The 27,597-nt window shown below is 32.6% G+C and overlaps 1 protein-coding gene across 1 annotated transcript; it reads right to left on the bottom strand.

Moving 5' to 3' along the window:
- Window positions 1-4,094: 4,094 nt before the first annotated feature.
- On the bottom strand, window positions 4,095-19,735 carry LOC128558466 (oncoprotein-induced transcript 3 protein-like). The gene is made up of 8 exons (XM_053547822.1): window positions 19,577-19,735; window positions 15,572-15,787; window positions 12,279-12,443; window positions 11,792-11,827; window positions 9,682-9,711; window positions 7,665-7,721; window positions 6,459-6,561; window positions 4,095-5,897 (listed from the first exon to the last, which is right to left on the bottom strand). The coding sequence occupies exons 1-8, from the start codon at window positions 19,644-19,646 to the stop codon at window positions 5,792-5,794; spliced, it is 783 nt and encodes a 260-aa protein (XP_053403797.1). The 5' UTR covers window positions 19,647-19,735; the 3' UTR covers window positions 4,095-5,791.
- Window positions 19,736-27,597: the final 7,862 nt, after the last annotated feature.

Raw genomic sequence — 27,597 nt, 5'->3', positions numbered from 1 at the left:
ACGAATATGAATAACGTACACAATATGTGATTATCACCGCATTGTGTTATCAATTTAACCAGGTGTACTGCGCTTTTTATAGGCTTTCTTATAAGTACATGGTGTCCTAACAAGGTCACTGATACTATTTCTGATACAAAAAATTGGACGGCATTAATGGTATAATTTTGCTTTAAAATGAATTTTACTCGACAATGAAAATGGAAAAATATAATTACAAAATAACAGCAAAAGTCTGCAAATCATGCTGATTTCACTAATCAGTGGACCAGTCTTTAAAGTAAAATCTCAAATGTCAAAATCAAACTACACTAACACTTTTACACTGCGCAGGACCGTTCTACTTGAGATTCTATTTTCTATTTGCCTATCATTTTGCTCTTTTACAAACAATTGTTTTTTATCAAACATTAAACATAAATTTATATATTCAACAAGTTTTAGGACCCCAAAAATCATCTCGGACTTGTCCAAATATACTAGAACATTGCCGCATACTCGTTGCAAAAACAGAAAAAAAAATGATATGAAATTTCGCACTGCCTATCCGAATCATGTGCATAAATCGGGTATTTCGGTTGTCTTTTCAAAGTGTAAATGCTCCTTTCATTTGTTTTTCTTAAACGGGTAATTTAGGTACTGCTGAAGGGGTTCTTTTATTTTGATTTAGAAACATGGTATAGTTGCGCACGTGTTATATTTTACACTTGGTAAATAAGCTGTTGTACAAATATTTGCATAATATTTATGATAAATACTTACTTGTGTCCACGAAGCCTTACTCCCGTTAAACTCAAGTGACACTAACACGTGTTTTAGTGCTCATTTAATTCAACTAGTGTAACAGTTTTTAACAAATCCATTGCATGATCAAGGTTAGATTAATCCCATTTCCTTGAAGTTAATAAAACCCACATTCCTTTAAGTCAATAAAATCTTGTAACTTTATCTTTTTTATAGTTGTGTTCTGTATTCAACATTAAATGATCCATTTTAAGTCGCCATATAACCTAAACTTGTGTCTGTATGACGTTAAATATTTTTCAGACCAGCGTATAGAAAAAGTATCGTCGTAATTGACTAGTTTTTTTTTTTTTTTTTTTTTTCAAACATTATATACATCTTCATTGCAGTATCGTGACAATGTCATATACAACTATTTCGCATAACTTCAAGTGTAAAATTAATAAAGGCAATGACTCATTTTGTGGACTGTAAGTGAATCAGTATATTCACTAATATCCTGAGAAAAACATTTATAATTTGTAGGGTTATAATTTGAATAGGCGTGTTAGATGAAGTCAATAACTGGAATATTGTTAAAGTGGTTCATAAGCAGTGTGTTTTTCCTGTATCAGCCATTACTATACATGCTGAGTTTCCCAAAAGATAAACAATTTTCACTGGCAAACATGAGAAGACCAGTCAGCTAACTTCCCATATTGACTTTTCAGTTCTTATTTTACCTTTCATTGATATGCAACTACATGTACCTGCCGCAAGCTGACAGATTGTATCGCTAGCTGCTTAATACAGATTAGCCTATACACTACTAATTCATTTTAGCTTAATTGTGACAGAAGTTTCAAGTTTATTTGAACCATTCTCAAGTCCGCTTCCTTCAACAACCAATACTGGTGTCATATGAGGAGGCGTGTTCGTAACCCTAGTGGGGATCGAACCCTCATTTCTCTGGTTAAGTGGCCGACACCTTAGCCACTATACCACTACTCTCCTGTGATATATATCTATTGATCCACAAGACATAAGTTTTGAACATATACATTTTGGTTTCAATTTCCATTGTCAATATTTAAAGAATCAGAACTATATTATTACTTTTATTTATTTTCAGCCATCATGTGTATATATTGAAATGTATATCACGAAACATGGATAAGGGCGTTCTATAGTTCAAAGGGATCTTCTAATAGATTCATTTATTATCACAAAAGTAGTTTTTAAGTGCCGTGCGGTGATCGTAAAAAGTCTCTCCGTTGTACATTATGTGTTATTAAAATTTTGTTTGAATAAGAGTCACACCGAAACACTAGTGACTTTTCAAGGTTTTATTGTTAGCGAATGACTCCAGGTGTCCCTTCAGTCACTGTTTCATGCATCTGAGAGTACCTGGGTAGAACCACCGCCCTTCCGTAAGCCAGCTTCGTGGCTTTCTTACATGAAGAATACTACAACCAAATCGGTAAGGGGAAAGTAATTCGAAGCAACAATAACCACTAGGCCACGGAGGTCTCGATGTTATTATTATTATTGCCTGGTCCTTTAGGAACTCTGCATGACTGGTGCAGTGTGTGAGGGGTGTCACACATTTTCAAATCTCCAATGTACATACTCATTCAAACCGAGACTGCCATTATTTCATTTGGCTGCGTTTTAGGATCTTCTCCTAGATTTTGACATCTGTCACATCACTGCGGCAGTCTTAAAATACCGTATGGCAGCTTATATGACTTTCTCTTATGCCGGTGCCGGTGCTAGACGAGTGAGGGTGTTGCAAACTTCAATACATTCAAAGACTACACTCACGGTTATAAAGTAGGTTTGGTCGGTTGCGGTCTTTGCTTCCATAGGATCTGACAGATGTTATTTTATTATGTGAAGATAAAACGGAAAATGACTATAAGACTCGATGCAGTGAGTGATTTTATAGAGGTAATACCTTTAATATCAGACATGGTTATATTGGCCTGATGTCTCTGAAGTATCAATGCCAGTATCCCCTATACCTTTTAGTTCAGTTCAATTTCTTTGTAGATCAAAAGAAATTTGCCTTTCCAAACTGACCTCAAAACTCAGTTTTATAGCTTATTAAACAGGTTCATTTTCAATTTTATTTTAACCCGAATTATGCTCGAAATGAAAAGTAAATCTATAAAAAGATTCTTTTTAAGCATTGAACCCAACCAAGCAAAATAATAACGGACTTGATATGATAAGACTTTTATTAATAATCAAAGGTAATAGAAAAAGTAGCACTCCTCAAGCCCTATAGCTCCAACTTCAGCTGAACCTTGTTAGATAACAGCATTGAAATGACGTCTTTGTCAAATATACACGGATGAAATCTTTGTAGCACACAACTACTATCATAGAAAATGCTCGATACCCCTTGCCTGATATTTTTTGTTATCACTTACCTGAAAACAACATCGGTCCTGCCAATATTGACGGACTAGCTTTTCTGTTTCATTCCAACAGGGAACACTTTTCATGTTGTATGATTTTTTATCGAAACAGCTTTTTTTTAAAAATCTCAACTAGCAATTGCATTTACTCCGCCTTTCTCCATTTTTAATGAACATAAAGACGTTAATGTGTAACTTAATCATGACATCACAATATTTACATGGACCGATTCATGGAAAGGTTAGATACACTCGAGACAATATACTTGATAATTCTTGACTACTTTAAGGCATTTGTTTTCGACAGATTTGATTTAAAAGAGTTTATGTTTATTATTATTCTTGGAACAGCGTATTTAGAAGTCAGAGTTTCTGAATGTGCTGAGTCTGTAAGTAACATTTGTAGTGTTTGGGATATGTATCTGTCTGAGTAAGATGTTTTAAAATGTGGAAATGAAGAATGTTTTAATTTATTTAAAAGAAGATTTATTATGGTTTCAGGAAAGGAGGAAGTTGTCTTATTATTTTATAAGAATATTATAAAGATAATGAACATTGTCTGAATTGAATTCATTATGGCTGCCGTTTTGTTTCGTTCATAGGTTTTAAGAGCAACAAACTCTGTAGTTATTTATTTTTGCTTCAGAAATCAAATTTTACGAAATAAGACAAGGAAATATGTTGTTCTAGGCAGGTGATATGAGTTAAATGATAAATAGTTCAACAAACTACTGTCATTTTATATAAGTCTTATTAGACTCGGCAGATATGGGCGGATTCACTTGATAACTTTCATATAAAAATACAGTTGACTGTTAGACTATTCTCTACTTACATGGTAAAACATCACGTATCTCAGTTAATGTAACTAAAACATTTTATTGATACAAAAATATAGGATGAATTCAGTTCAGAGGGACAAAAAATATTTAAAATGCAAATTGCAAATTGGTGAAAAATGTTTTATTATTTCAATTCTTTAACAGCCGTTGACATTTTATTTAATGACATAAACAGCATAACAGTTTATCATTCTTCTGCGAAACTGTATTCGCCGAGAGGCAATAAGTCTGTGTAAAAAAGTCAGAATGTCAGCAAAGACATCTCGGCATACCAAAATTTGCAATGTGAAAATACTTTTGTAGCAATATAAGATAGAACTAGGTTTTAAATGGTTAATGTTAAAGACTCCAGCTGAAGTGTTTACCTGAAATCAATTATATTGACAAAAAATAAGAATATTATTTTTCTATGTTTTTCAGACACATACCAACTATAAAAGCAGTTCTCTTTTTCTTCTTTTTTGAATAAAAAATACACATTTCATAAAATAAGGCATAACTGAATAAACTACAACAGGAACTTTTTTCCTTAACTTATATTATGAAAAAGCATCTTAGTTTGTACCTGCAGATAATGTCCATTTTTGACATCCATTTTTGACATCACGTTTGTAGAAGGAAAGTGGTAAGAATTCAGTTCTTATCTGATCCGAACGACTTTTGTTCGACAAATAATTCGTGTGAACAATTCAAATGGTATTTACCAGTGCAAAATTCAAAGACACTGCTTTTGATGATAAAATAAGTTAATTATTTATAAGCCTTTAGTAGTGATTTTACAGTCCGCAGATGTTTTAAGTTCTATCATTTAATTATACAACGCAATCAGCCATATCGAAGATCAAAGATAAGGAATCATTATTTTCTTAACTTTAAAGGCACTGGCCTCCAGATCGTTCGAAAACAAAACCAAAAAAAAAAAATGAGAAGATTTTTAGATATCTGGTAATTAATACTGTATTTCTTAAGAATGCTTTGAAACTTAAGTACTGACAGAAAATATGTTACGGAAATTCAACAGAATTAGTTGTTTTGGCTACTTTTTACGATGACAATCGAAAAGCGTTTATAACGTTTAACTTGGGGTAAATTGCCTAAATTGCCTCGATTATGAATTTCTATATTTAACGCGCATTTATCACAAAATCCTCTAAAGCGTTATTGGTAACGACAGTGGAAAATCTTTTTTATTGCCGCGGCGGTCCGGTTCGATTCCCGACACGGTCATCTTTTTTTTCTTGATCTGGCATTTTTGAAATAGTTTAGACACAAAAACTCATATTCTAATGTTTTAATATGACAAAACTTTAACTTGAAAGAAAGATAATTTTTAGCCAAAATCTGGAGGTCAGTGCCTTTAAATTCTGAATTTATTGAAATATATGTATACCCAAAGCGTGAACTAACGTATAAACACGTTAACAAGAAAATCGAATCTACCCTCAAACTCATTAACTGACAGAATAATAGAAGATAAAATAAAAGTGAACCACGGATTCTTAGAATATTTCAAAGGACCATCTAAAATATATTCGAACTTCTTAAAACATTTATGAAGAACAACAATTACATTACCTGTATGCGCAATTCTCAAAATAATAGCGCTTAATGAAAACAGTGACGTTAAGAGAATATAGTAGGAAACTACGTCATATGATACCAATAATTTTATTTTTGTTTTTCTAAACTTTGCAAATTTGCGGAATGTCCCTAGATGCAAAGTGCCATAATGAGGTAATTCTCTAAAATTGGTCCTTAAATTTGTTGTTAGGAATTCATAGCACAAAGCGATCAAATAACTGCTCATTTCTCCGAATATAATGGAGGTGGTGTGTTATTGTACGACACGTCGAAATTTTCCGGCGAAACTGTGGCATTTTTCGCAGTTGGCACGTGCTGCTTTTTGCATCTGAAATTGATATGTAGACTGTAATGGTAACTATACAATCAGTTTCTTATATATACATACAAATTCGTCTTGAAATTGATCGTATCTTAATGCACAGTATTAATTTATACTAATTCTCTTTAGCTCGATTATGTGGACTGATTCTAGCTTATGTGAACCACTCACGAGTCCACTTCCTGAAAAAGCCAGTACTGTTGTGTGGGGCTCGAACCCACGCCCTCCTGGTTAATCGCCGACACTTTAAACACTAGACTACCGGTCCCTTCATAATGTGCAGTATTTAAAATATGAAGTATGTGTTTCTGAAACTACATTGTTCTGGGCGCTTTACAATGATTTTTACGACTATGATTAAAAAGAATATCTTTACAATAATATTCTACAGCTCTGTTTGAAGCTGACATCAATGCTGAAAAGAAGCAGAAGTCGTCTTGAAGTATATTTGAAAGATTCAAATAGACTGTACATGAACGAACGAGCGAAGTGAATATAATTAATTCTTAACTGTTTATGGAACATTCCAGTGTAAGCAAAAGCAGTATTTTACATAAAATTGTTAACCTTCCAGTCGCCAAAATCCACACGAAGACGACAGCAGCAGCCCCAAGCAACAAGGCAAGTATTCCAGAACATAAAGCAATCAGAAGCGTGTTTGAATTCCCATCTGTTGTTAAAAATATTTATTTGAAAATCAAAAACATTCGACAAATTTGTACAATGTGCTTCATTTATATTTTAGGAAAATTCAAAGTTGTATATACTTTTTACTATGCTACATGTGCATGTTTAATATTTGAATGAAATGGTATTAATTTCGGTAAAAAGGAAAAGTAGTGCGTTGTTTTAAGTTAAACTGAATTGTTCTACTCTATTTAACAGACAAAGTTTACTGAACAGTCTGAAAGTAATAAAATGTAGATATGACACTTTGATGTTACAAGGTGTTACCTTGTGGGTAGGACTAAACCTAAATATTACATTTACTAAAGATCTAAATCCATTTCACCTCCAAACAGTGTAATGAATACAAATCTTTGGACGACATCTTGTAGTATTAGTTAAACAGAACTATATTATGATAATTAAATTTAAGAAGTCTTGAAAAGGCATAGCACGAAAAGCTTTGAAACAAAAAAAACTGTAAAATTATCGTTGTTAATATAATGTTGCTGTTGATCATTTCGTCTAATAATCTAAACTCGCTCACTACTGAACTAATGTTTTACAGACTCAGACCATACCTGGACGTAAATCAAAGCTATTTACCGGTCTGGTGGAGGCCAGAGTAGTCTTTAAATTTAAAGTTTAAAGACAAACCTTGTCCTTGTCCTTCAGTAATGTAACATTCAGATTTGATTTATGCTTTGGGTACAGGATTATTGCAAATATTGGAAGACAGTGTAAATATTTTACTTTATACTGTATTGAATGTATACGTAAGTCCCCGAACAGTATATGTGTATATTTAAACAAAGAAAACATTTCTATACACCTTTGGCAACAGCGAATATCTTTGGCAACACTTAAAATCTTATAATACAATCTAAAAGGTCCATAATGCTGCCCAAAACATTAACATTATCATAATAATTAGCGAATTCGTTAATTGTTTATTACTTGAAAAAAAATCGCCTTCGCAATATGCGAAATTGTCACGTTGAATTAGGATATTCGTATAGCCTGACCGAACCACTGTAACAAAATATTGCATTTTACAGGCTCTTAAATACATTAATAATAAAGATACCAATATTCTAAAGTACATACTTGATATTGCTTCATCACCTCGCGAATCTTGAACTTCTGAAGTTGTATGAAATATACCTGAAGTAAACATCAGCTTCTGGAAGGTGTCATGTTTAAAAGAAATATCTATTCTTCATTAACCAGGAAGGTCATGAATGATTTGACTGGCAAGGCATACGCAAACTGTTGAATGTTTCCATTTTTCTTCGGATGAAAATTAGAAACAATGCAAAAATGGCAAGAAGGGAAGTCCATTTCAGTTTTGGAGAAACCTTTAAAGTCTTTTTGCACTTTTCAACACAATGATTTGGTCTGCTATATTACAGCTTGGTTCTCATCAGTTGTATTGCATTGACACAATATGAAAAGAATATTTTTTTGAAGAAATAAGATATAGGATATCGTTTTTTTTCCCAAAGCAAGGAAAGTAAAACATAGAAACATATAACAAGACCCAAAAACGTTTTGATATATAAGTTGTTGCAAACATTAAAAAGCAATCTGACTAAAGTACTTGATCTTCTAAACGAAGATCTGAGAATGACCCATTCACATTCGTCTTCTGTATATTTTGGATTTCCGATATTGCTATTTTTATTAATCTCTTTTTATTTGAACCAGTCAGACGACTTGTTTCAATAAGCATTTGGCTGAACCATCAAAATAGCGTCGAATGTCAATGGGTGAGAAAATTGTGCAGTCAGTCCGGGGCTCGAACCCGGGACCTCTCGCTTACACGGCTGTCTGACACCTTACGTGACCAAGTCCGTACCATGAGATATGATTGCTCTCAAAACACGAGGATGGAGTCGCGATGTTGTCGTCATAAGAATTGTAAATATGAAAAACCCAGGCTAAATATACACTTTTAAAACTTCTACTTTCACATACAAAATGTTGAAAGTAAGGCCCTGATTGGCTACCGGAAGGGTCGTCAGAACGAGGCTATCAATAGCACGTCTTCAGATCCTATGTGCGTAGCGTTAATTGGAAATGTACTTTAGTCGGACTGCATTAAAAAGTAGATGGTTTGACAATTTATAAACTACTAAATACCAAATCATACACAGTGCTCATCTTACGAATAAAGCAATAAAGAGTACACAAGCCTCAGCAGCGGCCTTTAAAACATCTGATGTATTGCAATTTATAGAAACCAGTTTCGAATCAGTATTGAATCATAACTAGAAATTATTATTATGCAAAAAAAGGTAAACATTTTGTATAAAATCATAAGGGCTGTTTATTTTTCTCAATTTTCTTTTTAATACAGACTCGAAAATCAACATGCATATCATTTTCCGTGTTCTTGTCATATATATTATGATTATGATAATGATTAAAAGTTCACAAGAGTGCGATTCACTTCTACAATAAATAAGTCAAAAGTACATCTAGAATTTAATTTCACACCAGTTAAGTGTCATCCTTCACATGTATTAAACTGCAAAACTACAACCTGCACAAAAGTTATATAAATGGCGATTCGAATTACGATATTAAATTCCAGTTTCAAAACTGAAAATAAAAACAAAAGCTGAATAAGATAAAGATGATGACTTTCAATGAATTATATTATTTCGATTTAGAACTTAAAAATAGATAGCAATATTTGGTAAACAATAGACATTTTTTAAAAAGCGTAACTAAAAAATGAGCACGCCTGACTTGACTTATTTCTCCACTATCTCGATGATGTGCTCTTGTCATTTTTTGTTCAGTAATTTACATTTTTACTTAAAGAACGACATAGATCCACTAAGAATAAAAACTGATAATTAAATAAACATGTTTATGGAACCATATGTTTTATTTAATGAAACACCAAGACAGACAAAAATTCTAAAGGAAGTTAAAAAATAAAGCAAAAGTTCATTACAGTGTTAAATTATTTTGACATATTCAATATAATTATACAAAAGTTCATGCACACAAATATGAAAGAAAACAATCGATAATGACGGGCAGCCATATGAACAGACAAAATGACTATTTAGTGCATGCTTATTGTTCCGAGTGTATTCAAAGAAGAAATTACCTGTGGATGCACTTCCTTTTGGTGTTGTACCTGAAATTGCAAAAATAATGTTAGCGAAGTTAAATGTACATTTGATGTGGAAATGTTATTTGGAATATTTGATACAGAAATTTCAAGGCGTTGTTTTAAAACTTAACTCTCAACTTTTTTCACTTAGACTCGCAGTAGTTGTCGGCTTATATGAACACCCCACCTTAACAAGTAGGTTTGTAACTACTTTAATATTTGAAACAAAATGGACTTACTGGTTGGGAACCATTTTCCGGACAGGACTAGATTCCGGACACATGTAATATCCGCTTTATTTCGCTGTAATTCATGTAATTGTTTCAACTAGATCATTTAGATGTTTGTTCTTCATGTCTACAGCAAACCACTGTTTTATAAGACTGTATAATGTTTTGGTTTTTGATGATAACTCACCTGCGTTTACAAAACAACTTTCTGTCTTAACGGGGCATGAAGATAGTATTGCGCATGCGCAGTAGTTCACACATGCCGAGGTATCAAGTGGGGAAGAACAAATCAAACAATGGTTGTCTGCTCATAACATGTTCTACTTTTAATTTAACGCTAAAAGTTACGTAAGATGCAGGCCTGTCGATTTTTGCACTAATTTCATTCTATATCCATTGGAATTATCAAGAATTCGTATAAGACGAAAATCAAGTTTTTTTATAGTCAACCTCGGTTTGCTTTCGTAGCTGCTATTGAAAGTCGAGTTATGCTTCGTGCGCAATTTTGAAGAGATGAATGATATAGAAATGTGTAGAAATAGTTTGATTACTTGTTTTGATACCAAATTGACAACAAAACACTGTCAAAATATTTGTCCGGAAACTGGTTTACCTGACGGGAAAATAACTCATTTTAGTGACCCCATTTGAGGCCCCATGGAACCCATATTTCACGTCACAACGCGATGCTGATTACAGCATCGGATGTGGAAGGAGCTGAAGTTTGTGCAGTGTGAGCTTCATTTATGTCAAATATTTTTTTTGGGAATAATGGAGCCGAAATATGAAAATGTGTCCGGAAAATGGTTCCCAACCAGTAATAGAAATATCGAAATAGTATGAAACATAATAATGTAAAACAATCTGTTCGAACGTTTTACAAAAATCAAAAATTTAAGGTCAGCTGTTAAAGATCAATTTTAAATACAAGGTATTGAAGGTGACGATTGCAACTGAAATACTTTAGATTCAGATTTTGGTTAAGGCAAGGGACGTAACTAAGTAATGATTTTGATTTGAAATTAGATAGAATTATCTTCGCTTCTCAACCTTGTCACTTTTCGCTTTCGCTCAAGTCAATGACATCGTATAGCGAAGGTGAATATATAGCTAACTATGACTGCTGTGTGTTAACCATTTGTTTGTGGTAACTATGTGAACTACTCTGTCAATGTTTGAATTATATCGATTCTATTCATTTCATAATTTTTCATTTGATAAACAGTGTAAGGCTGCTTGGCGGATCCAACCCGACTCAAACTGTAATCTATATCCAGGTGGGGGGGGGTGGGGGGATAGATGTCAATGTTTGTCCATGTAAACACATTGTAAACATAAAAGTTATCATATCAGTTCTAAATCAAATATTTATCTGGTTTGTTGTAATCATCTTAATATTATGCTACGGGAACACAAACCTTTTCACTGGTAATACGTGATAATGCACATCCAACAATATGCAAATTAATATTGAAAAATTGAAATTGTAATATGTTTCTTGCATTCTCTACTACATTTAATGAAATTACTTCTTATCCAATTTCATCTTGTATTACTAAGCTGATTGTTGACTACACATTCACAATCATACAATTAAAATCATTGATATACAATTCCCATTTAGTATGCCTTTGATCTAGATGTATACTTTTAGACACTCCATGTACGTATGAAAAAAAGTACTTTATGGCAGGTTGTCTAGCTAAAGTCATCACACATGGCTTTATCAAACTATGGCGACTTCTAGTAACAACTACATTGATATTGAGCTTAGATAGTTCAAGCTAGGAGAGCATCTCTTGAATGGAACATTTCTTTGGAAATGAAATAGTAGTTTAACGTAAAAATAAATAACTGCACTCGCATTGCCTTACCTACTGTTGTTGGTGGATCACATGGCATGGTTGATTCTGAAATGACACAATAAAAACGGTGGCAATATCTTATGATTTGACATATTAAAAAAAGTAATAGTATATATTAAGCCTTGGCGTTTAATTATCCAAACTTTTAGGACAAATTACTTCGACCAGCACATTTCAAAAAATATTTCTGAAGTTGCGTTAACTGTTTTAGGTAGACACAAGTAAATTGCTACATTTACAACAAAAATCAGTTCTTGCTGAAGTGGCATGCACTTCCCTTGTCCTGGCTTTCTTGTAAGTATTAGTATTAAAAACGGTTTACAATGAATGAAAATATGTCTTTTTTAAGACTCCTTCCCCCATTTGAGTAGTATCATGTGCTGAGTTAGAATAATGTCAATATGTGATACATATACCATGTCTAACTTGAAATTTCTTTTTTAATCTAGCTCTCACTCTGCATACATGTAAGTTGACTGTAAATAAATACACTTACTGAAACAGTATGCCATCGGGCACGCTGGAAGTGAGGGCAGATAAAACACAAAGAAACTTGTGCAATTTTTGATAGTCATTGTTACGTTCATTTTGCAGCAATCGCCATCCATTTTTATGCAAGCTGTTTGATTCACTTCGCCATCTTGAACTCTTGGAAAACCTCCTACATTTGAAATCAGGCCATAAAACTACATTCATTCATCTTTAAACATTAAACTTGGCAATGAATAAAACAAAATCAAAACAAAACACTAAAAAGCCAGGGGCTTCCGTGGCCAAGTGGTTTAGGTCGCTGACTTAAAATACCTTGCCCCTAACCGATGTGAATTCGAGACGCTCTCGGGACGTTGCATTTGTCATGTGAAGAAGCCATCCAGGTGGTTTACGAAAGGTCAGTGTTTCAACCTAATATAATAATGCACGGAGGAACACCTGTGGCACCAGACGCTGGAAAATGCTAAATTACCACTAAATATGTCGTTCTGATGGTAATCCCAAAACAAATATAAAAATTTTAAAAAAAAAAGATAAAAACAATAAAAGGAAACTGCATATTTGCAAATTTTATTTCTACACCCTTAATGTCGAAGTTTCAATGCTACAAAAGGTTATTCCATTTCAGCTTTAAAATTTTAAAGAACGCTCATGATAAACAAAATACTCATGTATATAACAGATATCTTATAGAATACAGTCAAGGTTATAGATAAAGAAGTGTTAAGTGATTCTGCTGTATTTGAATATACCAACCGAAGAAATAGAATCAATAAATGGCATCATGTATCTATTAATTCTGTTATTATGCTCATCAAATGAAATGGGAGTAAAAACTTCATTTCAAATTTGGAGATAAATTGATATTTATACCAGGAAGTGTGCTTGATCATTCATTTTCAACAAAGATCTTAGTTACAAATGTATATAACTGATATCATTTTATACTTTAACAAGAAGGCATAGATTATACGTTTTATAATATTGTTTTATGCAAGAAAAGTTAAATCACGTAGCAACTCGTGCTCCATCTGTAAACAAATATGTTTCGATGAAACTGTAGAAGCAGAAGTCGAAGCTACCCATGGCTTTCACAGACATACCTCTGCGTGCGTGCGTGCGTGCGTGCGTGCGTTCGTTCGTGCGTGTGCGTGTGTGTGCGTGCGTGCTTGCGTGTGTGTGATTTGCAAATGATGCAGTTTTATGATAAAAGCATCACGTGGCTAAATGCAACTAACCTTGATGATAAGAGGAATGAAACAGTCGTTTGTGATACTATATGCAAATATTTTAAACAGTACTAGATCAATAAGTACTTTTGCATTAATCCCCACTTCCCATTTTCTCGAAACCCAATTTATTACACTATTTAAGAGGTATGCTGACGAACAGACCGGAACACTGTCATGATATTAGATAAAGAAGAGATACGGCAGTTTTGCCGTTCAGCCCTCGAAATGACAACTCTTAAAATATGTTTAGGTCAATTCCTTCACATGAATGTGAATAGTATTTCCTGTATATTATTTTTTCTAATCTAACTACATCAATTTTACAATGCTGTTGTAATAAATATATAAAAGAATAACTGAGGATAATTGTCGAAAGAGGCCGACTATTTGATATTCTGGGATGTTTTCTTCATTATTAAGAAAGAACATAATTGCACAAGCGTTTAAATACTAGTATTAGAAACAGCTGAATACGAGAGCAAAATTAATTTGAAAGTATTAAAGTTTTAAGATGTAAATTTAACTGCGTTGTGTTACGCTGATAGTTTCAATACATAATAAGTAACCTGTACTGTATACACAGTTATAAGAGCTGGGAGGTTGGGGAGGGGAGCACTTTGAGTGTATAATATTGCCTTCTTATTGATATTGTACATTTGTAGTTTTATCCTAAGTGCTCTATCGAATTCTGAATTTGACTTTTGAAATAATCATCGATGGTACCACTTCCTACAAGAGTCTAGCTTCGAAATAAAATATCCTACTAAAATGTCTTTTTTCAAGGATAGTTTGACATGAAACGAACTAAACACGAACTAAACCTAAAGTAATTTCTCACCATATTTTCAGTGCTGAAATCCTCATAGAATTCAGGAGTTCAATATTTTCTTGCGGAGGACCCACACAACCCTCATGCAGAAAGGTTTCAACACTTTTTACAGACAACATGACCATTTTAGTGAAAACAGTTCTCAAAAAGATAGACCAAAAATGAAATGACAATATTTATATTTTAACTCTTTATAAAACAGTTCAGTTAGAATACGAACTTTTCTACTGGTACAAAATGCAAATTAATTAATTACAGAAATTTCTTCCTCTTTAACCTCAGCAGACAGCAGGATTTAGCGTTTAAATTACCAAATTTGCTGGAGGGGAATCATTCCTACCATGGCTTCCATCATTTGAAAAATCCTACACCCTATACATACACACATATATTTAAATCAATGTATGTACTATCTGATTCAGGGTTGCACCCAACGCACTAATCTAAGACACGGCAAGCATATATTTTGGAAAGCCTATAATTCAGATCTGAGAGCATTTTGAAAGAAATGTTCGGCCCACTGTCTCCTAGTTATACAAGATAGTTTGCTTCTTCCGCTTTTCCCTATCCACCAGACTACTTGTATCAATAGTTATGATCTTTGTGTTACCTAAAAGCAATCATTGAAAATAAAAGTCAACTTTATCAGGTATTGTTTGCTTCAATTTACATCAGATCAACCGGTGTGTATATGATAGCTATTAGCATAATTACCAATTTGGTCCAAGGGCCTGGGCCTATGTACGATTTTCACAAGCGTAATTCATTATATTGATAATTCCAAAAGGGGATATTATATATCTAGATATGCATTATAAGACAAGAGCTGCATGTACAATTCATTTTTTTCCGTTGGATGAATTCCCCCGATCCCCCACCCGCCTCCACTGATTTATTCCCCAATATCTTTTTTTTGGCTGGCTATAGCCTTTGTGGCTCATACCATCATATAGTTTATATATGTGCACATAAATAGCAGATTTTAACCATTTTGTGTGTAGAAGTATATGACAGTGCTCATGAAATTAATATTTTACATCCTATAGTTACTCTAATTACAATCCTTATATCATTATTTCCCTCTTTTGGAACAGAACATGGAGGTTCATGTATGGGTATAAGGCATGTGTGACCGCTTATGCTTGCTCGCGGGAATGCCCTTATTTAATAATTACGCGTGAACTTAATACTAATCTTGTGCGTTTGAATAGCAGAAATAACAACTATTTTACTTGCCGTTCATCCATGTTGGGTAGGCGACTCCGCAATTTCCTTTAATTGGACAATGATTCATAAGTGTTGCGTTCTCTAGGACGTACCAATCATCTTTAAGGTAGTAGTCGCAAATTGGAGATACTTTCGGATCACAAACCTCATTTCTTGAACCAAGACTATCTTGTGGGAACGTCTGATGGTTTGCTGCATAACAAGGATCCTGTGAATCGATTGACACTAAACAAAAATAAAATAGAACTAAATTACGTATCGGAAAGACCCACACTGGTATACAGTTCAAATATTATTTTGCTGTTATGAATACGAACAAAAATGTAAGCACATGGCTATCTTGTAAAAGTAATAGAGAAAGGATTGAATATTAGATTTTGTATACTACATGACTCTACGATGTTGTGTTTGTTAAAAGAAAACACGTCCTATAATAGTAAAATTCCACTAAGATTGGCATCGTCCGCTAAATTAATAACGGCGGGTTACTGTACAGTTGCACAGAAAATAAAAGAAATACCAGAAGTCAGTAATCCAAAAAGGCACATCATATTTTAATATTCATGGTTATATTTCAAATAACATTCATGAAACTAAGTCAAAAGTTAATAGAAGGGGATGATGTAGCAGCGAAATATATGTGTATTGATACACTATAGTAGAAAATTCGTATAGCTGTTACAGGAAAACAGGTATTATTTGGATGTACAAATTATGCAGCTAATTTAAGTCTGGTATATATTTTACGTTATGTTTATATTTATCCATATGATTCTAGTATTTTTAACCATCTATGATCATATTGAAGGGAATATTTTCAAAAACGAATTGTTAATAAAAAGTACTCATGTCAGTTGATTTTATTAGCGGACAATCAAATAACCTAGATTCTTTATCTTTTATCTAATCTTTGATAAATACTTTTATCGAGATCAATCAGTTATTGGCAGTACGTCTATTCCACCTCGCGTAAACAAAGACCACGTGCTCGATTACTTTGGGTGGCGTCTGCTAGATATTAGCCAATTAAATAACATTTTTCATAGTGAATGGCAGATTAGGGAATAGCAAGTTGATGGGCGATTTCGCTATTTTTTCCACGGTTTGGAGAAAGTAAGATTTGTATACTTTACTGCTATTATTCATCGTTAAATCGTTCTGAATTATGTTATATCGTTACACTATCCATGGCTTCAATGAAACATTTGACCATATAGTTTGGTATACAAATAAAAATTAAAAGAACGATAATGATAAGCCTAATGATATAATACTAGGAATAAGAAGAATGAGAGCCAATGCAACTTGATACGCGCTCGAACTCATTACAAGAGTGAAAAAGGCGGGGGCACGCTTTTCGCGTCAGAGAAGGAATAAGAAAAGATAAATTGTCCATTTAGCAGGCAAGGAAATTTTAGGAAAATAAAAAAAATATATATAAGAACAAAGTCACAGATTGTTTAATTTGTTTAAAAGAACTGATGAATGTTTTTCCACAACGAGCGGTGTGCTAATATTTGAAACTACTGATTTAAACAATTAAGAGTTCTGACTCCGAAATCAGAGATGCGGGGTTAGCCAAAAACTGAAATGCCAAGTCAACATCTGATTTATTGTCACCATTTTTAAGATAATTCGAGAGTAGGGAATATCCAGGTTAATATGGGCCAGGTATAATTACACCAGTCTTAAGCGAAAATGAATGTACTACATGGCCCCAAAGGAACAGGAAATATATCAACACTGCGTCCAAGTACGGGGAGACCTTTTACAGCCGCCTAACGGCACTTAAAGACTACTGTTATAATAGTTGATAAAATCTGTGAAAAGATCCTAAGGAAGCATAGAACGCGTCCAAGCAAAAAGACTGACTGAGTCTGTTCATGAGAGGTAATGAAATTTGCACCCCAAACACACCCCACTCACACACACCAAAGCACCAGCTGGAATTCTTCTGTTATAGAAAAATTGAATGTACTCCATGACCATAACTCTTTATTCCGGCAGTATAATCGATTTTATTTGAAGCCTAATGATGTAAACATTTACTGTTACGTTAACACATTGGGTTTGAAGTTTAATGTCAATAAAACTTAAGCAATGCTTTTCAAAATTAATCGTCCCGTAACAGCAGATTTCTGTATACACAGAATGAAGCGGATGAACGTAAACGCTAAAGCCTTGTTAAGCTCTTGAAAAATGGAAAGTTGACCAGGACTCGAAAACTGATGGTTCAGAATGCCTTCTTTTCATTATATAATTTATTTTCAGTTTTTCAACAAACTGAACTTCCAATTTCTAGACGAAATTAATTATTTTGGGCATCTATTTGAAGAACATGAACACAGAATATTAACACAAACGCATTTGTGTCCATTAAACAAGTATTTGATATTAACAACATGTGGTAATCATGGTATTCTGAAACAAATAATTCGCCCCGTCTTCAGAAATATTGAACATTGCTTGAAGCATAATTTTGAACGCTAACAATATTCTGATTGTAGAGCAAATTGTCGTTTTCTAAATTCATGGTTACTGCGCAAAATCTGTTTAAAGTTACCGGAATGGACAACAACAAACTTTGGGCTAAAATATTTCGTAATTCTATAGTAAGAACCGCATTGAAAGAAATAGTGTCTTGTCCGAAATATTCGTATTTCTGTCTTTGGCCTACCCTGACGAAATTGAAGTTATTGTTAAACTCACCTCAAAATGCGAATTTATTAATCATCAAAATATATTTACTTTACAAACAAAGTTTAGAAAGACATGTCGACCACTTTTTTTCAGGTGTTTTTTTTCTTCACTTTAAACTTTTGCAACTTTTAAATTAGAAGTTAATCATTTTACTCTTCAGGTAATACATTTTAGCAACTTTTAACTGAAGGATAACATCAGGTGCAAGAGTCTAAGCTCATTTACTCATTGCAACCCCTCTAAAAGTTTAATTGTTTTTTTTTTATTTGTCTTTTTATCAAAGCAATATAATTTTACATGATGTTTTTCGAAAATTAGGCTCTAATTGTTTAACAATTGTTGATCTGTTTTCCTTTTTAGAGTTTAAATAACACAAATAATATCATATCGCCTGTTAGTAAATGCAGACAAAATATAAAATAGTGAGTGTATAATGCAAAATAATTCATTGCAAACAAAATCTGAATGAATTTCACTCACAGAAAATAATGAATTAAAAAAACATAGGTGGCGTAGTTTCCTGAATTAGTTTGACATATTTTATTGTAAAACTTTCCATTGAAAGGTCCTTTTGGTGACTATGCATATTTTGTAATATTCGTTGACCAAACAAAACTTGAAATTCTGCTCTGCTTTTAATCAACAACGAAAATAACAAACATAATCATTATTTGAAAAAAAATCAGAGATATTTACATAAAACAATCTTTACCAATTTATTCTTCTTTAGTTTAAAAGAAAAATCGATCTCATGGTGAAAAGGAGCATACAGCTTTAATGGATTCCGTTAACACATTTATAGAAGTTCTAAATAAAACAATAAAACACAAATTTTCAAACATTAAATGTTTTGTGATGTAGTACTTTTATGTACATATGAACACAAATGCAAATGCAGTCAATTTGTAAAATCGCAAGAATCTACTCCATGTCTTTTGATATCTAAGATATATGAAGGTGTTTTGAAGCAGTCACGCCATTTTAACATAATAAAATACCTTATAATTTAATAAAAGTGACAGCGAAATTAAGAGCGCGTGGGCCTGTAGAATTGCCTGCTGTCGATAAGAAATGTATGTATGTATACTTATTTTTTACGCAACATTATGTTTAAAAGCGAATAAATTAGGAAAACATGAAATTTAAAACCACCTGTAAACTGTAGAATTATGGTTATTCTGCTAGATTAGGAATATATAGAACACATGATGGAATACTTAAATCTGTATGACTTTACTCAAATAACAACAAATTATATGAACAAAAAGGTTCTGTTACAGTATCACTAAGAGGAAATACAATAATATTACTTACCAAAAAACAATACCAAGCACAGTAAAAGAATTCGCTTGCAAAAGCGTAACGTTGATTCCATCCTCCTCATGTAAACGTATTTCTTTCAATAAAGACTTTCTACATCCACCAGTTTAAAAAGCAAAAAAGCCAATCCTGATTTTTTGATAGCGTTTATTGGAGAAACAGGAAAGCTTCAAACCGCTTCGATGACAGTTTTCAAGATCTTTTTAAGCAAAACACTTGTAATTGACAGCTGCACATAGTTTACTAGGTAATATCTATTGATGATTTGGTAATCAGCCTTATCTAACAAAGTCATAAATTTTGCTCATTTGAAAAATTACCTTCGCGTCCTGGTAACCAATTGATTTTTCTATGAAGAAAGACAAATAAAGGTTTAAATATACTTGAAATGAAATTTAATTTTAAAGTAGATATATCTTTATTTAATCTTATCAAAGATGATAAATATCATGCCGATAAACATAATTAACATGCAAAATAACACAAACGATATATTGCCAACAAGAAGGGGTCGTACACATTTTTTCTGGCTATGGTCTGGAAAAAGGAGAACCACATTAAGAATTAAAGATAGAGATCAATATAAAATCAGAAAGCGTTTATTGAAAGCAATGAAAAATACTCGAAGCAATTTTTGGTTCAAGTTGTACATACAAATAAAAACAAACTGAAACATAGCCTCTACTGCAATTTGCTTTTTTATTCATTATCAATTATAACGGCTATAAAACATACACTCAGACAAACCTGTACTTAGAAACCAATCAAGGGATGGTTGCTTAAGACAAATGGAAATTTGAACAAAAATGTAAATTTTTGGTTGTTTGTTGACTGACTGCTTAAGGCAATTGCCTGCTTAATACAGGTGACCGCTTATGCAGAGAGTCAGCTGCAATTTGCATGTACCAATAATGATAAACAAGGAAAACGCTTTCGAAAGTAGTAGTATTTAACTGGGATCTTCTGCTTCAAACACTCGGTTCAGAACATGCATTTTAATTCAGCGTACAGTTTATAACCGATAGAAATATTATATAACAAACAATTGTCATATTTCAATTTCTTCAACTTAATCTCTAAGGGTGACAATTTTCTGCACGTTTCGTATGATGTTAAATCCATGAACTTGCTGTTTGTGTTCTAAATATACCACGAATGAAAACATTTTTACCGGCCCTAGTCACATTAGTATTGCATAGCAATAAGTCTGTTTTAATATACACTCAAGGCAATGCAGGAGTTCTTTAGAAGTTACGAGGATATTGGTCTGTTTTTGCTTGGTTTTTGTGTTTGAGTTATAAATTTTCTTTCAAAGCTAACGTCATATGATCCACTTCATTTAAAATTGTTTTTCTATTGCATCTGCCTTCAGTTTGGCTGCGGACGGAGAGGAAAATGGCACTATTTGTATTACAGCTTATTCTATACATTCTAGTGCTCAACTTTGAATTCTCTAAAGGTATGTTTAACATTTCAATTAATGTGTCTTATGTAATGATTTAATTAAAGCAGTACTATTTTGGTGTTTTTCTTGATTTAGTAGTTACTACTAAGAGCAATAATCACGGGAGAATGTATGTGAGTTTAGTAAGAATCGTAAAATTTCTTTTTTTTTAAATTTATACTTTGTTATAAGGCGAACAGAAACTAAAACATTACATGCAGTATACTTGAGTGAATATTTAATTATTATACTTTTGTATTTAACTGAAATAATATTTATAGATCCGTTCAAACATTTGTCTACATTAGTTTTTTGGGTTTTTTTTATATTTATCACGGTACATTGTTTTGTACAGTTTATTGTCATATTGCGCGCCTGTTCTCGTTTATATTTCTAATAAAATGGTATAATACACCGGTCTTAAATTATGTCAGAAACATGACAGAAACATTTATTTCTTCCACGGAGACAAGTAGAACATATTTACGAAATGTACTAATACTTTATAATACTGATCCTACAGTAAATTACAGTACAATACTTTGAATGAAAATAGTTAAAGAGTTTGCATAAAGAGCTTACATACCTTATACCATACAGAGTGTTGATGTTACAGTCATGATACCGCCATCATTGCGAAAGTTGTTCTGGCCTTTTTTAAAACAACGAAAAATGCCGAAGCCTTCGAGTATCATAAAGGCTTTTTTACCTCACTTTCAGTGCGAGCAATTGCAAAATGCACTCAGTCTGGCAAGCTGAGAATCAGCTTCGCAACATATTAACCCAAAGTAACTGCTTTATATACTTCATTAGTTATGTCGAACATTAGTATATAAACGGGCCGCTGACAAGTTTTTACTCGGAGCTACCCTTGTATTTGCATCGGTACACATACACTCAAAACACTGTTATATGAAACGAAAATGTAAATACAAGAGAGGTACCATTATTACTAACCAGACAGGAAATACGTCTGGTCTGCACATGACGTCGCTTGACCAACACAAATGCAAGAAAGATTGCAGAAGGCAAAGTAAATGTTATTCTCATGACTTTGAATGACGTATGACAATTCTGATAATGTATAATGTTTGTATGACGTTAAATATTGTGTATTTATGTTGAGTGTTGTGATGTGTGGTGTACGTATATGACTTTATACACATACAGATCACCCAGGTACTTCTTGCAATAAAAAAAAAATTATTCTTTCTTTCTTAAGGATACAGTATGAGTTAAGAGAAATGCGAAATAATCTAAACCAGTCTAGTTTAGTTACAGTTGCGTTTTTACGAATCCAGAGCTGATTTACAAACCCTTTTGTTATCAAACTGTCAAATATACGCAGCACCCGTGTATAGAACTCGTGATACCCAGATTTGCAGTCTTGCATATACCTACAGCGCTAACATAGTTTTTACCTTAAATCGTTACCTAGTATGGTTATGAATTTAATCTACCTAATAAATAGACGAAACTCGATAACTTGGTTTTACACTCCCCCCACCCCCAATACCGAAATGATATATACAACAATTAAAATGGCTGAGAAACAAAGTGACTTTGCGTATTTGATAACGTAACGGACTAGCTTAGATGTTATAAAATGACTTGAGCGATTAAGCTATTTTTCACCATATAAGCGACTTTTAATTTAGAAACCCGGAAGTAACAATTGTAAACCATTTTCTTTTGATTTATTTTTAAAACTCGGTGGTTTGAAAGCAGTTGGCCAGTGCAAATGAAAGTATATTATAAGAGTGTAAATACATTCCAACAGTTTTGGCAATCCTGGAATATTTAAATGATTTCTAACACCCAAGTTATTTGGTTTTCTGGAAACACTATGTTTATGTTTTAAATACATGTAATACACATCTTCACTATAATAAAAGATAGTGAACTTTAGTTAATCTTTTGAGACAAAGGACGCGAATGATTCTACATTCTTCAAACCTCCAAACTGCTCACAGCCATGACTGTGTACTTGATGTATCAATTAAACTGGCTTGTTCTTTTTTAAATTGAATCTTTTTTGTGTGATTTTGTTTGTTTGTTTGTTTCTTCTCCCCTTTCCCTTTTTTTGTTCTAGATGATGATGTATGGTAAAAGCTTAAGGGATGCATTGTTTTCATGTGAATGCTTGAGGAGTTGTTGTGTCTCCACTGCTTTATGGGATGCCCCCAATTTATTTAGTCCTACTGTAATTTTGAAATGAATGACTGAAAAATTAAGAATTGCCTCCATGAATGTGCAAGGTGACAGTAAAAACTGTAATATAGATCTTACACTATTTTGCCTATATGGGCCAAATAGGGACAACCCACAATTTTCTCGTAGCATAAAAGCTTAGCTTTTAAAACAAGAAAATGCCTGTATTTAATTTAGCGTTAAATCCACAGTTGGATTACTACAATTGTGTAAATATAAATAATCCAAATGCTTGAGAAGTTGTACATCAAATAATTTTAGAAGCAGACTTAGTTGACTGTTGGCGTGAAAAACATATTGAAGACAAAAGATACACTTGGTTGAAAAAAATCCTATTCAACAGGCCAGACTTGACTTTTTCTTAATTTCTAGTTCCCTGTTCACAGACATAGATCAATTATTCCAGGTTATAGGACAGATCATTCTATGATTACATTGATCATAGAAATAGGTAAATTCAAAAAAATCATACTAATAATAATAATAAGACACGGGATATGTAATTCAAATTTAACAGTTAATTAAGCAATGTAAAATCCAATATGTCTCAGAAAATCAGGATGCTAATTTACCACCTGAAAATATTGAAAATAAAGATATACGTTTAAATATAAGTGACCAACGTTTTTTCGAAACATTACTGATGGAGATTAGGGGTAAAACCATTGCATATTCTACTGATAAAAAGAAACAGGAAGTTAACAGACAGGAAGAGCTTATTAAAGAAATAGAAACCATTGAATTACAAGATAACATATATATCACTTAATAATGAGTTAAGAGAAATAAGAAATAGAAAACTAGAAGGTAAACTTATCCGATCAAGAGCTAAGTAAGTATATGAAGGAGAAAACCGTCCAATTAATTTTGTAATCTAGAAAATAGAAATTTTACCTCAAAAGTGATGAATAATTATATTCTAGCACAGGGAAACTATTAAACAACCAAAATGAAACAATAAATGAAACTAAATACCATTATAAGACTTTATACTCACACAGAGAAAGCAGTGAAGTTAATTTGAACTCCCTTATAGCCAATAACAATGTATATAAACTATCAGAAAATGAAAGGTTAGATATGGAAGGTGAACTTACAATTGAAGAAATGCTTGGTAGTTTAAAGAAAATGTCTAATTTCACCTCAACAGGTAGCAATGGCTTTACTGTGGCATTCTTCAAGTTCTTCCGGATAGATATTGGATATATTAATCAAGCCTTGCAGGTGAATTGTCTGTTACACAAAAGGAAGGGGTGATAACTTGCATACCAAAAGGAGACAAAGACAAATTGTTTCTTAAAAAATTGGCGCCCAATATCACTTTTAAAAGTTTCTTATAAAATAGCTTCTGCATCAATAGCATCTCGTCTTAAAATAGTGTTACTCAAACTAATCAGCGAACACCAAAGCGGTTTTCTACCAGGCCGGTTTATAAGAGACAATATAAGGCTTATATTTGACATAATTTTCTATGCGGAAAAAAACTATTAGCTTCCGGGAATGCTTTTGCTAATAAATTTTGCCACAGCTTTTGATTCTTTATCGTGGTCAACCACGTATAAAGTTTTTGAATACTTCAACTTCGGTGAAAACATCACATGGATAAAGTTATTTTATAAAGATATTAAATCATGTGTTATTGTTAATGGTCACCTCTCTGCCTGGTTTAACATACATCGAGGTTGTCGTCAAGGACACCCTTTCTCTCCTTATAATATGCGCAGAAATACTGTCTATACTTATCAAACAGAACAAAAATATAGGCGGTATTAAAGTAAATGATAGAGAATTTTTAGTTTCACAATATGCGGATGATACAACTTTGTTATCAGATGGTTCAGAAAAAAACATTAAGAAGTACAATGAAAGTTTTAAAATTTTATGCAAATATTTCTGGGCTAAATATAAACATTGATAAAACTAAGGCAGTTTGGACTGGTTCTATGAAACATACTTATTAGTAATATTACTCTATGTCCAGGCTTAGGTATCAAGTGGGGAAGTAATAATTTTAAACTATTAGGGGTGACCTTTACAATCAATTTAAATGAAATTGTAGATATAAACTATACCTTGAAAAGTTAAAACTCTATTGACGCAATGGACAAAAATAATTATTACACCGATTGGAAAAATAATAGTGATAAAAACTTTGACATTATCAAAGATCAATCACTTAGCTGTAAGTCTACCAAATCCTAACCTAAACACCATTAAACAAATGCAAAACCTTTTTTTATAAGTTTTTATAGAACAGTGCACCAGACAAAATTAAAAGAAGTAATATAATGCAAGATTATAGTAAAGGTGGTTTAAGAATGATTGATGTTGAAAAGTTTTAGAATTCATTGAAAAGAACATGGTTAAGAAGATATCAAAAAAAAACGAAATATTTTACATTGGTTAAAGACATGTGCCCACTTATATCTTATTTTACAATATATGGTAGTGATTATATAAAATACAGTCGACATTGTATTAAGAGACCACCCAAGGGACTGCTAAGATGTGATCTCTTAATGGAATGGTCTCTTAATGAATTTCAGTCCGATGAAAAGAAAAGTTATTTTAACTGTTAATGTAACTGTATTTATTATGAACATACATGTATAGTTTCAAAATCTGTTTTAACATCCAGAACACTTTTCCAAGTCCACAAACCGTGAAAATTATGGCAATATTGTTTGTCAGTTTGACTAATACAAAGGTTAATTGCATTTAGTCACGTACAAAACGTGATCATTGGTCTATTCACCGTATATACTTTCTGGTGATATATAATAGTGCTACATATCTAGCGTGTTTCTATTTTTAGTGTCATTGACAAGATTAGCAAAGGAGATGGTTCACTTTTGCCCAAAAAAAATGCTTAAAAATTGAAAGTCTGTAAATGGAGTAAATTCTAAAGTTTCATTCATCAAGAAGTATTGTTTTATCAAATTGAATGTAATATTTTACAATTTATTAATTATTGAAGAAAATATCTGATGTAAACGAAAACATTTTTTAAACATTACGGGTATTGAAAATATTCAGTTTTTAATCAAATATTTAAACAAAGCTGATTTTTTTTTAAATTAAGGCACAGCTTTCGACCACATCCAAAAATGACTATAAATTATATAAAAGTAGCTAGATGTATGGACAAAATATTTTATGGTCTGTGGCTGTGCTCTCTACTACAACGCCTCTATGTGACCTAAATATGGTAAAAATGTAAATTTCACAAATATCTGTAGTGACTTGTTTTGAACTAAATAATGATTGTGATTCCTAAAGCGTAAATTCAGTATTGAAAATAAAATTCCTTTTTTTTTCAATCATCATTCATCTTAAACATTTTCAAATAGTGTAGGCCATAGAAAATTTAAGTGAACAAAGGTAAACGCGATGTAGATGTTCATCGAAGCTTGTCATCAAGATAGTTTGTCATGCAAGAAAGTTGTTCTCTTTTTGTTTGAAAAATAATTGTCTTAATGGAGTGCATAAAAGATAAATCTACATCTATAATACTGTATGAACTACAGTATTCTTGACATCTCTAAATATATCTTTTTTTCTGTGTGCATGCATTTTTCGCTAAATATTTATGCGTTATCACATGTCTGGCGTCGCGGGAATGGTTTAAAGCCATTTCATGATTTTGGTAATACACTAGTGTAATACAGCTTCGACTTTGACGTCATTTTAAGTATATGAGACGTTGGTCGAATTTACATGATCTATAATACGTAAAAAAAGAAGAAATTTCGATATATCAACAGGAAATTCTAACATGTGATTAAACAAAACTTACATTAAATTTTGCGGTTTTCCACACTGAATTAATAATTCAAGATTAAATGATACTAGTGATATCATTTATAAATGTTTATGATTAGTGTTTTACATTTATAAGCACGTTTTTCATGTATAAATAAAATTTCAAGTGTCTTTATTTTGCAAAATCTTTAAAGAATGCTGACAAGATATTGTTAGGCCGTCCAACTGATCTAAACACGATTAGTAACATGAACATTTTAAATGTGTATTTTTGATCGCATAGAACCAGGAATTACATCAACGGTTTCGTCACACGTATTTTATGTCAGACCTAAAACACGGTATTAATCGATAGCCCTACCTGTTCTTGATCAATCTATATCGGTAATTCGCTTGGAATATCGATATTTAGAAAGATATGCGAGAAATACTTCGTTTATATCGGTCTTTCGCTCCGCGACATTTGTTTACTTCCGGTTGCTCCGGTGTCACCGTACGTTTTATGTAACGTCGTTTTCAATTAGATAATAGCTATCTCCACGTCCGTCACGTACCGTTGTCGTATGCGGAGCTGTGTTGAAACTATAAAAGGCCCGTT

The sequence above is a fragment of the Mercenaria mercenaria genome, chromosome 7, assembly GCF_021730395.1.
Source record: "Mercenaria mercenaria strain notata chromosome 7, MADL_Memer_1, whole genome shotgun sequence".
NCBI classification, from domain to species: domain Eukaryota; kingdom Metazoa; phylum Mollusca; class Bivalvia; order Venerida; family Veneridae; genus Mercenaria; species Mercenaria mercenaria.
The sequence above is the reverse complement of the archived record's forward strand: the minus strand, read 5'-3'. Positions and strand labels throughout refer to the sequence as shown.